The sequence below is a fragment of the Stegodyphus dumicola genome, chromosome 5, assembly GCF_044657685.1.
Source record: "Stegodyphus dumicola isolate Sdum_Otavi_A_Nest chromosome 5, ASM4465768v1".
NCBI classification, from domain to species: domain Eukaryota; kingdom Metazoa; phylum Arthropoda; class Arachnida; order Araneae; family Eresidae; genus Stegodyphus; species Stegodyphus dumicola.
In genome coordinates, this window is record NC_140772.1 from 14018611 (window position 1) to 14032360 (window position 13750).

General features: G+C 31.3%; 1 protein-coding gene across 1 annotated transcript in view; it reads left to right on the forward strand.

The window, feature by feature from the left end:
- LOC118200327 (14-3-3 protein epsilon-like) overlaps positions 1-13750 on the forward strand; it is a 34942-nt gene that overhangs the window by 2506 nt on the left and 18686 nt on the right. Inside the window, exons 2-3 of the mRNA XM_035372282.2 lie at positions 5240-5439; positions 11204-11310. Of these exons, the coding sequence (XP_035228173.1) occupies positions 5240-5439; positions 11204-11310 (307 nt within the window). The remainder of the gene's footprint in view (positions 1-5239; positions 5440-11203; positions 11311-13750) is intronic.

A 13750-nucleotide genomic window follows, 5' to 3' on the forward strand; every position in this document is an offset into this window, starting at 1 on the left:
AGTTATGGGCAACGAGAGAAATCGAATGCTATAAGTTAAATCGTACTTTTCATTGACCACTTCTGATGCAACATCTTTTGTTATTTTCAACTTGAAGCATTATGAAAGCTACTTTATTTCAATATCATGTATGCATTTTCATAAGAAATATTCTCGACAAATCATTCCATGAATTGTAAAGCATTAATGCTTTACTGCTTATAAAGTGTTTTTGTTTTTAATTAAATGTTTTATTGCCATCAGAAGTTGATAGTCACTTAACTTATTAACAGTTTCATTTGAAAAAAGCTGTGTATGAAAAGGTGGGTATAACAAGTAATGCAATATGTCTGTGTGCAAATTGATGGAAAAATGCAGGAGATAAAAAGAAAAAGTTTAAAAAAAAGTGATAATTATGAAGATTGAAGGTTAAGGTAAGCCTTTAAAACTGATATTGCTTTATTATATGTTAGGCCTGTTATCCTTTGTCACCATTAAAAAAATTTTTAGCTGTAGTTTTTGTGCGTCTGTGAAAGCAGCCCAGTTCAAATGGGGGGGAGGGTAATCTCGTAAGAACATATCACTAAAAAACTGAATCCACTAATTTTTATACGACTCAAGAGCATTGGCTGTAATATATATTAAAGGCATCATGCCTTACAATTCTGGACTAAAGAATAAATGCAGATATCATCATCAATTTAATATAGTTTATGGATAATATATGACATTTTCAAAAAGAATGTGTAAGGTTATTGCAATTTGTTGAATTTTTTCTGGCTTGTACTAACTTAATTCAAAACTGAAATTTATCCTTTCTTTTTCCAAGAAAGCATTCAATCTTAATTTGCTGTTAAGGTTGATTTTCATGTATTGTTTCATACCTTAGCTGGTTTTCAGTTTTTTAAATGGAATATAGAATTTGATCGTATGTATTAGAGTTGATCAGACTTCATGTCAGTAAGAATAATGTAATGTAATTGAAGAAAATTTGAAAGCTGTACCTAGATTTTCTGAAAACCACAAGTCCATATTTATATCATTTTCTAAGTAGTGAAACTTTCAAATGAAAAAAAAAAAAAAATTGATTCTAAACAATCATTCAATAAAAGTTTGCCTTCAGCATGTCATGGTCTATTAAAGACAACATAGAGTTTTGTGGTGGTTTTTTTTTTTTTTTTTTCCCCTGTAATTACAGCTTGATTGCAATGAAAAATGCTCGTTTTCAGTTTTCGAATAATCCAATTCTTCCGTGATACTATTTTGTAAATGTTTATCTATCACAAAGGTAGAAGGAAGGGAAAGCAATTAAAAATTTTTTGACGTTAGTCCACGAACCTGGCTAGAGGTGACTGATGTTACTTTGGAGCCAAAATTCTGCAAGATGATCTTATTCTGTAAGCTGCTTTCAAAGTTTCATTAGTTGACAATTCAACCATTTCCTCTTGAAGCTGAACATCCTGCTATCTCAGCTTGCTTGTAAAACTGAATAAAATCTGTGCCTCTGCAACTCAAATCGTGTTCTGCTACCTCAGAATTATCCCATAACACCCTGCATGCTTGTTTCTCGACAAGCAAGTTGTATATCTGTTATCCTCAAATTTTGTAGATAAATTCTGTACGATACTAAATGTTTCTGCTGCGTTCTGTACATTTTCTGTTCTTTTAACTGCTTCAGTTTAATTTCTACAACTGCTGATAATTCAGACATTCAGAGGCCCTTCCTGGAAAGCAGTGATTCTGAACCTTTTCAAAGCTGCAGCTCCCATAAAAAGTGAAAAATTTTTCACCCCTTTGTGAAACACCCCCCCCCCTTTGTGAAAATCCTGTAATTTAGGTATGGGAAAGGAGGAATTCCTGAATTATAAAAAGCAAAAATTAAGTTATTTTTTTTGGTAAACTTGCACACCAAATTTTTTTGATTTAACTTCATAGTTTTGCTTGGAAAGCTATTGCATTCCTTTTGTTAAAATTGAAATGACTAATATAAAAAAAAATTCTTAAGCGATGTTTTATGTTTAGAAATTCTTTATTCATAATTTAAAAAAGCATCAAAAGAGTAATATTAATGAAACAATAAAGTATGATTAGTGAGATATGTGTGCTTAATGGTTCAGAGCCAGTTTCTGAAAGTTCGGTTAAATATTTTTAGAAAAGTGAACGCGAAAGTCCCCTCCCATGATTTGGAGTCGACTTCTCTTTTTTGTAATTGGATCAGGCACAGCCCTGATTCCTCGCTTGACAAGGTAGGAGGAAGGGAAAGCAATTAAAAATTTTTTGACGTTAGTCCACGAACCTGGATAGAGGTGACTGATGTTACTTTGAAGTCAAAATTCTGCAAGATTATCTTATTCTGTAAGCTGCTTTCAAAGTTTCATTAGTTGACAATTCAACCATTTCCTCTTGAAGCTGAACATCCTGCTATCTCAGTATTCATAAAAGGGTTCAAGACCCACTTGGGGTCGGGACAAAATAATATCCTCAAACCACTCGGAAAAGGCTTTGTGCAAATACTAAAGGTGTTCACCGTAAAATGTATTTCATCGAACGGGATTCTTTGCTCTTATGTAGATCAGATGATTGGAAACTGGATGAATTCATTGCGACCAAAATTCTGCTTCCAAAAAGTGAGTTTTTTTATGAAGACAGAAATAACAGATTTTGTTGTGATCAAATTAAGCTCTTCGTCTTGTAGCTGCAATTTAATTTCAATGAATTTTGCGAATAAATTGATCATGTAAGCAACATTAATCTTAAATTGTAGCAATTTGTATTTCAGAGCTACATTTTTCTCTTCGATGAACTCAAGTGCAGAGTTGAAATGATTCCAGAACCTGTTGAGGCAGGCACCTTTGGAATGGAAACCTAGGTGTGTAGCATCATTGCCTTTACATGGCTGCCTGAATAATTGATCGTTGAGAGCATTAATGCAAATTTTATTCACAGTAGAGATCGCATATTGTAATGACTGAGGCAAACAGTCATTGAGTTTTTATTATTCCCACCTATGAATTGCGCAGTGAACAGTTAAAATACTTGGTACTTCTTTCTTCAAAAGGGTGATGATCCCATGATTATGACCCAATGTTGCAGGATCTCCATCGGTGGCAACAGATGTAATGTTCTCAACAGGAATATTTTTCTCATGAAAATAATCTTTGACAGTATTAAAAATAGATTCACCTTTAGTATTTGCAGTCAAATTTTTTTGCAAAAAGCATCTCTTGAATAATTTTTTTTCCCTTCACAAACCATACGTACGCTAACAGTAAAGCCTTATTAGCATCTTGCAAGGTTGATTCATCAACCTGATTCGGTAAGTATTGAAAGTTTGCACAACGAAGCTTCAACATCTTCCGCCATGCCATCAATTTGTCGTCACACTGTGTCATTGCTCAATAGGATATTTTTATAATATTGGATATGGCTAAATGGGGTAAAAAGTATTTCTAAAATTTCCTTGACAGCCGCAGTATCAACTCTTCGCCCTTGGTATGAACTTTTTCCTATTTAGCAATTAATTTTGATATATTATTAGAGGCTATCAAACCGTTGCATTTTTTATGAGGTTGTTAATAACTCTGAAGCAGACAGTGCCTTCAGAAACTACTCTCTGATGTTCGGGATAAATCTTTATTTTATTTGTCAGGATGAATTTTCTGCAGTTTCGTCTCACCATTCTTAAAATTGCACGAGAAGAGCCATCGTGCAAGTTCATTTTATTGCTGGTACAAATGGTGTAAATCAGATAATCGATTTAAAATGTTTTTTGGGCAGGTTTTAAATTAAGTTCCAGAGCCAAAACAAGTTCATCAACCCTTAGCATTCTTCCACTGCCCCCTGAAGAGGTACCGACTCCGTTGATAACCAGTGCTGTAAAGCATCCAGAAGCAAATATAACTTTAAATAAGGATTTTTATTACAAATATGTTTGATAGAATCAGTTCAGTATTTCTATTTTGTTTCTTAAATAGTAAGAAGTGAAATAAAATAATTTCATTTGTATGTTGATCTGTTTAAATGTGCTAATAACACTGTAAAAAAAAAAAAAAAACATGAAATTATCTTTTGAGTAGTAGTTTATCATATTTCATACATATTTTATTTGCATAAGAGCCATGCCAGTTGTCTCCAAGAGTGGTGGGTGGCTACCCCTGATTTATACACTCACTAAATTAATAATATATTGACTCTGAGATTACCATCTATGGTGCTATATCAATGTCATTAAATATTTGCCAGATGTAGCATAGCTCTGCAGGGATTTACTTGTATTATTTTTCTGTAGTTTGGATGTGTCTTGGAAAATTTATATATTGTACACAATATTATTAAGGACTGCAAGTATTTAGTTAAACCAAAGTTTCTGTTTTGATTTTTTTCCTTTTAATGTGGGAGAAAATTGGTGATGGAAAAAAATCTGCTTTTGAAATGATTAAAAATTGTGATCTATGTAATTAATTGACCTTCTATTTAATTACAGTACAAAGTCTGTAATCCAGAATGATCTATAATCCAGACCTCAAAGCTACAAATTATGTGCATGCGTAAGCGCATAATGCATTTACGCATGCGCGTTTAATGTGTAACAGATGGTATAAGCTAGGCTAAAATTATCTATTATTATAAATCTATCAGTTAATGTTGTAGATTGCACTGTTCCTTAATCTTCTAATTGGATCTGGCTTATTATTTTTTGCAGACTGTTAGAACAATTTTATAAAAATTAAGTTTGAACTTTCGATTATGTCAAAAAGAGTTTCCAATTCTGGAGCTGCTAAAAGATCTACAAAGCGAAAGCATGTTTCAATGTCTATTAAACAAAAAGTGGAATTGCTGCAAAAAATGGATAAAGACCTATCCATCTCAAAATTATGCGAGAAGTACGGCATTGGAAAGTCCACTGTATATGACATAAGAAAAAGGAACTTTTTGTGGAAGCATCTTAAACAACTTACATTGAAAGAAATGTTTAATAAAGTAAACAAATGAATATTAAGCTTTTTTGTAAATTTTGATACCCTTTAGATTATAATTGTTCTTTATTTCATAAATTATGATTTCATATTTTTAATTGTATAATTTCTGCATGCCCATCTTACCAGATTTAAATTGATGATCTATAATCCGGAATCGACGAAGTCCCAACGAGTCCGGATTACAGACTTTGTACTGTACTTTGTTTTAAGTAAAAAAGAACTCTTTTTAGTAAAAAAAAATTGCTAATGAATAAAATGCTGAATATTTTAAATTTATTTAGAAATGGTGGAAGCTATGAAGAAGGTAGCCTCATTAGATGTGGAATTAACAGTAGAAGAAAGGAATTTATTATCTGTGGCTTATAAAAATGTTATTGGAGCAAGAAGGGCATCTTGGAGAATCATAAGCAGCATTGAACAGAAAGAAGAAAATAAAGGTGCTGAAAGCAAGCTTGAGATGATACGGCAGTATCGGTTACAGGTAAAATATAGCATTCTTAAAAATAACATGCAGTAGACTCTTGTTAATTCCAACCCATAGGCAGCAAAACTTGAGTTATTGAAAGTATTCTGGAAAAATAGCTTTAAAAAGCAAGAAAAAGATATAAAATATTTTTTGCATCATATTTACAAATAACCATATATATTAAAACATTATGAATATAACTGGTCAGTTAACTGTCTGTCCTTATCAGTTTTAGACATTTTAATTTTTTAGTTTGCAGCTGGTTCTCTATTTCATTGCCCGATAATAGGTTGTATAAAAATAAATCTATACAAGCATTCAGTTATACAACTAATGACACTGAATGCGCATTGACTAGTTCATTAGATTTTCTTTTGTTTTTAATTTTGAAGATAACTTTGAGATTTTCTTTTGTTTTTCATTTTAGAGAAAGCATCATAACTCTGAGATTCTAAATTAATAATTGAGGTATGACATACAATTTTAGATTTATATTTGGATTTTTCACAAAAAGAGAATTTAGTCGTCTCATCGAGTTTTTCACATATGTGTCCATACAGTAATAGTAACAATAATAAAAAGAGGAGTGAATGGGTTTAGTGTAGTAAAAGTAATTTGTTTTTGTTCTAAGTTTCACAGTGTTTTTTATACAATGTGCAAAATCATTGGTAATATACTAGTTTTAATTTCTATTGTAATCTATGAGAAATGAGACCTATTCCAACAGATCTCTTAAATTGTGATTTCAGATTTTGAAGTATGTCATAGCTGATGAACTGTTGTAATAAGTGTTAGATATTCAGTAAAAGATTTAGCTATCTGTTCTGAAAATTTGTCTTAATGCATTATCTGGCAGAGTAATAGAATATAAGTTTTGATACGAAAAGTATTTCCTTAACAAGTTTAACCAGTTGATGCAGATTTTAAACATGGTTCAAGTACAGAGCCAGATTTAAACATGATAAGGCCCTAATCTATTTGAGACATGGGGCCTGTTATTAGACTGTTATAATATATTTTAATTTTTGGGGTCCCTAAGCTATAGTTTGTGTATCTTATACGTAAAATCCGGCACTGTTCAAGGTATGATTGCATAATAAGCAATCAGGGTTCTTATCTTTATAAAGCTTTGTTTTCAAGCTTCATTAATAATCTATTTAAGCTTTTCATTTTCATCTGTACTGTCATTAAAATGTTTATAAAACAAGTTACTTTTGTCTTTATGAAATATCTTTTGGTGAATAAACATATATATTGATATTTAACTTTTTAATTTGAGAATTGCTTACTAAAAACAAAACAGATTAAAGCATTCTTAGTGAATAATTGTCACATCATTTTAGTTTTATGTATTCATTTTGCTCTAAAATTAAAAAAGTCCCTTTTGGAAAAGCAACTAAGAAAAAAGTCAAATTAGCCTTTTTCCAGCTCCTCCCCCCCCAAAAAAAAAAAAAAATTCTGGATAAAATATTAGATATCCATGACATAAAAAGTGAATAAATTTCTAATGTCAAAGGTGGTTTATTTTCAAATAGCAGAGAACATATTTTTAAAGAGTTTAAAGCGTGCATTGAAGTTTTTGAAGCTCCTCATTATTGCTTTAGACAACAACAAACAAAAAAAGGCAAATGCATTTATATATCTTTTTAAAAAAAAAAAAAAAGTTAACCATTTAAGATAAATACTCTTCTGATTTCAGAATTACAATCAAGAGTAATGTTGATTATAATAATTTTTTAATATGAAAGATTTGTATTCGGACATCCAGAAATTTAGCAGATTTTCAAATCAAAAAGTGTGTTTTTATACTACTGATAAGGAATAATATCGATTGAAGCGGATGTTTATATCCGATCCTTTTTGTTTGCATTGCATAGTTTTTGCATGTGTTGCGGTTTAATGAAGTGCTAGTCGGCTGTATGGGCAGAGTGCCATTTCTGATGGCACAGCTGGATTGTTTTGAGAAGATTAAGCATAGAAATTTCATTGTAAATGTTGATACTCACTCTGAATGACCATCCTCTGTAAACTATTAAAAGAAACTACCTCTGAAAATCCATGTTATGTAGTTCAGGAATTATCATGAAGACTGAGTATGTTAACTGCTATAATACATGAGTATTCAATTAACCCGGGAGAAGCCGCGCGGGGCACAGAGTCACACCATGCGTCAAAAATCAATAATCCTAACCGGAAATATTTCATTTTAATGAATCATCCTTTTAGTATCCTCCTGTTTGACACTCCCCTTGGAATGTAATGTGTATTGTTATTTTTGCTTGTTTTTCTTTTCTGTGAGAGAAGCAATCGTTTCTTGGAATCCATGAGGGAATGGGATGACTGAGTCACCCCGTGCGACCATTACTGCTTCGAAATTTTTCATTAGTAGAAGTTTAGCTTCGTGATCTCGAGTGTTGCCGTTGTGGTTCTGTTGGATTATTTGATAGATAATGGCTTACAAACGTAAATTTACCGAACATGAAAAAGAGATGGAACGTTTGAGAACTGTATTAGATGAAGTTTAGTCTTCCGAAGGAGAAATTGATCAAGATAGTAAAAATGAATCTGATAAAGAAATATACATTTCTCACAACAGCGTAAGAGAATTTGAGCAGAATGATGATGACGACGGAAATCCTGATTTAGTAAAAAGTATTTTTATTAGCAAAAATAAGAGTTTGGCGGAATGGAAAACCAAATCAAAAAGTGAAAAAGGTCTTCTCAAATTATAATAACTCATTTAGCAGGATTAAAACAAACTGCACGCAATATAACAGAGCTTCTAGAAAGTTGAGAATTGTTTTTCAATGCTAAAATGATACAATCCATTTTAGAGTGTAAAAATATTTATATTGAAAAAATATTACGACAAATGATGTGGAAATTAGAGCACTTTTTGGGCTTTGACATCTGTACGGCTTGCATAAATCGTCACAAAAATACGCAAGATTTGTGGGCTACTGAAAATTGAAATAGGCATTGCAATTTTACGGAACACAATGCCATATAAAAGATTTAAATCTCTTCTCAGGTGTCTACGGTTAGACAATGTGACCAATCGTGAAGCTCAGGAAAAATTGGACAAACTGGCGGCTGCGAGAGAATTTTTTACCGATTTCAATGAAAATTGCCAAAAGATATGCCTTATTGGTAAATTACTATCAAAGAAAAATTAGAGAAATTTCGAGGGCGGTGTTCCTTTCGTCAATATATACCCAGCAACCCATCGAAGTATGGAATCAAAATATTTGCCTTAGTAGATTCAAGAACTTTCTGCAGCTATAACATGGAGATATACGCAAGACAACAGTCGGAAGGTCCCTTTAGATTTGAAAATTCTTCATTTGAAATTACAAAACGCCTGTGCATCCCTTTGTTTGGGCAGAAATATAACAATGGATAATTGGTATACGAGTTATTCTCTAGCAAAAGAACTTTTGTCAAAGAAGTTAACTATTGTAGGAACCCTGAACAGAAACAAGGCTGAAATTCCCACCAAGTTCGTCCAAACAAAAACTAGGAACGATTATTTATCTATATTTGGGTTCTAAAAGAACGCGACAATAGTATCGTATGTGCCTAAAAAATCAAAATGTGTAGTTTTGTTATCTACAATGCATTGCGATGATGCCATTGATAAAAGTGATGATACGAAGAAACCAGAAATAATTTACTTTCATAATGCAACAAAAAGTGGTGTAGATAAAGTTGATGAAATGTTATTGTTATATTCGACATCTCGAAAAACCAATGGTCGTCTTTTACTGTGTTGAACGTCACTGCAATAAATACCCGAGTTGCTTTATTCCCAACAAAGACCCCTCCCTTACAATATGGAAATAGTAGAAAATTCCTAAAAAAATTGGCTATATCTCTTATACAGCGTCTTACATAGAGATTGCAAAAAATATGTCAACGTTTCCTAAAGTGGTTCGTGAAAGCATCGATAATGCGACTTCTAGTGTATCAGAAGAACGCCCATCAAAGAAACCAAAACTCGACAAAGGCCGACGTGCTATGTGTCCAAGATCCAAAGAGAATAAAACTACAATTTCTTGCAAAATATGTGATAAATTTTTATGTAAAATTCATTCTTCCTATGTTTGCCAGAAATGTATGTTAGCTTCTGACTCCTGATTAGGTATATACTTATTTTGAATGGATTTTTTTCTTAAATATTAAAATAAGTTTTTTAAGTAAAGAAGTATAGTTTCTAAATGAAATATTGCAATTATTGTTTATAATCAAACGATTTCTATAAAATATATAACACATTTTCCTAATGAAACTGATTGGGGTGACGCTGTCACCCCATGCGATCTCCAACATCAGTGTTGGGTGCGCGCCTTCTGCCGGGTTAAAGCAGAATATGCTTTGTAATTTCTGCATATAACATGTAAAGAAATATTGAAATGGCTTATTGGTAGATGTGAGACATGCATACTATACAATAATGTTTGAAGGCAAAGATCGTGAGCTAAGCCAGAACCTCCTTTAGTAACATCGAGAGAGGAGCTGCATCCCAAAAAAGTAATGCTTTATGTATGGTGGGACTAAAAAGAACAGCATACTATGAATTGTTGTCAATAAATCAGACAAATTACAAAAAATATTATTCCCAGATGGCAGTTTCAGAAGCAGAAATCAAACCAAAGCACCCAGAACTGAATAATTTCCATCAAGACTTCACATTTCATGAATGTCGGACAGACTTTTTGACTATGGCTTGGGTGTTTTGTGTCATCTGCCATATTCACAAACTTTGCCTCTTTGGATTTTCGTATTTTTAGGATACTTCAAAATTCTCTGAATGACCTGGAACTCATTCATTCCCTTTGTAGATTGTTTAACAGCACCTAAATAACTTCTTTCTAAATAAATCTAATGTTCCTCCCTTTCAAGAAAGGAATTTTCTAGCTGCTGGAGAGATGACAAAAAGTCATAGAAGGCAAATGTGCTTATGTAATTCAATGAAATTTTCTTTTGAACTACTTCATTTGTATTTACTATCCCAAAACCACAGAACTTTTTAGATTATCCATTATGTTATTTAAGTTGTGGATTATGAGGCTGAGATAGTTTTTCTTCAAAGTTTTCTCTGATGCTTTCACGTTATAATTCTAATATTCTAATTATTTTTCTGCTAAAAAATGCAAACTTCCATTTCACATCTAAACAGATCTAGAAAGGCATTTCATTAGATATTTGAGAGTTGAAGAAAAATATTTTGACAGTTTGTAATAAATACATTTGAAAGAAAATGTTTTGTGCATTGTAAAATTCCTTACGGAATTCTGTTAGGTAGAATCTGTATTGTTACGGCATTTTTGTGATGTGGTAAACATACCTTTGTAAGGAGGTAGAATCTGTATTGTCACAGCATTTTTGTGATGTGGTAAACATACCTTTGTAAGGCGACATTTCCATGGAAGACCAAAATAATCTGTGACTGTGTATGATTGTCTTGTACAGAGTTTACTATATTCAATTAACTTAAGAAAATTTCAGTACTCTTCTGTTATAGGGATTGGATTTAGAAATGCATGTGTACATGTACATATGTATATACGCACACATATCAGCACATACATTTCTGAATCAGGACCTGATAACAGAAGAGTATAAAAGTTTTTATACTCTGTTGGTAATTTTTTAATTATTCATATATAAAATAATGAATTATTTCTGGACAATCTTTAAAATAATCGAATCTTGATAATTTGGCTAATTTTTGTTAAGCATTCTAACCTGTTACTAAACTAGATATTTTTAATTTTAGGTGGAAACAGAATTACGGGAAATTTGTCAAGATATCCTGGATGTTCTTGATAAGCATCTTATACCAACTGCTTCTTCTGGAGAATCTAAAGTATTTTATTATAAAATGTAAGTTTAGGAAATATGACATTTTGTGATCTCTTTCTTTATCTCTCTCTTTTTGTGTGTGTGTGTTTTTAGAGAATGAGTAGTAAAATTATGCTAGAAATTTCTTTCAAGGTGGTTTTAACACCTAATTGCAAAATATATTTAAAGGGTACTTTTCTGTTTCGCCAGTGCAATTCTCGCCAAGCAGACTTTATTGGTGACAACACACAGTATACCCATAAAAAATTTTAACAAATGTTAGTTCTAAGAAATTTTTATTTTGAAGGCATAAACATTTTAATATTGTTTAAATTTCGTAAATTTGTAAAAAAGACATTAATTTAAAAATTTGCTATTCTTTCATGGTACAACCTCCTGATTTGCCGTTTCATATCACATGACCCCAAGTGATCTCATCTCACATAAACTACGCTACAAAAATATAATTCTATTTATTTGGAATAGAAGTTTAAATGCAAGAATTATTTCAGTTTGTACGAATAGCTTACTCAGAAATTATGTAAAATCGCGGTGCTTTATTTCACTAGTACATTCTCATTAGAATTGATGAATTTAACCCTTGACTTTGCCTTTTCTATATTTTCAGCTGTGAAAATATAGAAGTATATGTAAAGGGTGAGCGGTATGATTTCATCCTAGTTGACTTAATCCTAATTACCACGAATGGCCTTAGGGCATAAAGTTGAACTATCTGGTAGAAATTCTACGTAATTGTACGCCAGTATTAAAAGAAACAATCTGATAAGAAATGGCTTTGACTTGTTTTGAAAATGAGGCGTAAAAGGTTACCAGCGAGGATATTCCATTTGGCATCGGTTGTACCATTTTTGGCGACTTTTATCATTTGCGCTGGCAAAATGAAAAAGTACCATTTAAAGGAGCTTAAATTAATACTTCTAGATATTATAGTTAATAAGTTATAAATCTGTAATGTAGTATAAGATCATAAAATTTAATCAGGAATATATCTTGATGTCACAAATCAATCTTAAAAATATCTAGGAAGGGAAAATATATGTTTTGCAATAATATTCTAAAAATAATTTATAATTTATACTGTGTTTAAAAAACTCTCTGGTTGATTCTGCATAAAATGTCATCTAGTTTAAATATTTTTAGGTAATCCTAATTTTTTTTAAAACATAGCAATATCAGTCTTGTTTTTGGGTGTGATTTGAACAATTTTTTACTTGCAGTTTTTAGGTCATTTGATGCCTTGATTTTTAAAACTGCAGATAATTTTTAAATTTTTGCTCTCATTAAAATGAAAGGCAGAAAGTTCTGAAATTTGTTGATACACAATATCAGAATTTTTTTAGCATTATCCTCTCCATCCATCAATTTTTGTGTATATATCTTATATGGTGATGATTCAAAGTTTTATACTTCATTATTCTCTTTGGATATTATAACATATATATATAAAACCTGGGTTTTCATTTTCATGCCTTAGAATTTGTGAATATAATTTCATTGCATGTATAGGTGATTATGTTTTAGATATCTTTTAAAATATTTTTTATTCTGATATTTAGCTTGTGTGACATTATTCATCTTAATTTAGATAAGTAAAAAACCTACCGTTTGATTTTTTTAAAAATTATTATTGGTGCTTTTTCTTTTTTTCAAAGGTTGTTTTACCTCTTTCACTCAAACTAAAGTGATTATTCTTACATATGACAATGTAATGAGTATTAATTGTAGGAGTCTCAGCATAATTTGTTAACTCTGATTGTGTAGAGGTCATTCTTTGAGAACCTTTTAAATTGAGACCTATTCATGTATCCATTCATTTCCTTTTCCATCAAAATAATTTGGAAATTTTGTTATCCTCAGAAGCTTGGTTTTGGAACAAATTTAATGTTTTGTAAATTCTTTTCAACTAACAATAAATGATATTTTCAGTGCAGACCCCCAATTGGTTGGGTTGTTTAATGCTGAGTCATTCTTTGCATACAGGTTGACTGAATAGGCTCAATATATGAAATTTTTATGGCTTCACATGAATAATGTAAATATTAGCCTTGTTCTGAAGCCTTTATATGTTTTGAGATTAAATATCAATAGTATGCTGAAATTGAAGAAATAATGCCTGGAATTTAGAAAAGCAATTGCTTTGTCTACACCATAGTGAATTCTGTTACTTGAATTTATGGAATATTCATTTTTTAACTAGGTTATATTTAAAAATGATTTTACATTTGAGTTTTATGACACTAATTTCTCTAGAGTTATTCCCCTGCTAAGAAAAACTGTAAGGTCAATTAATAATTTTCTTTTATCTCAGACTTCTGTGATTAACAGTACTTAACGAATCAGTCATTGAATAACATTACGCTATGGGAAAACAGTCAGCATCAGTTCCGATTCCAAGGATTACTGGGCCATTTCATTTCCTTAATTTCAGGTTTATCAAATTAGATTGTTTGCAAGAGCATTT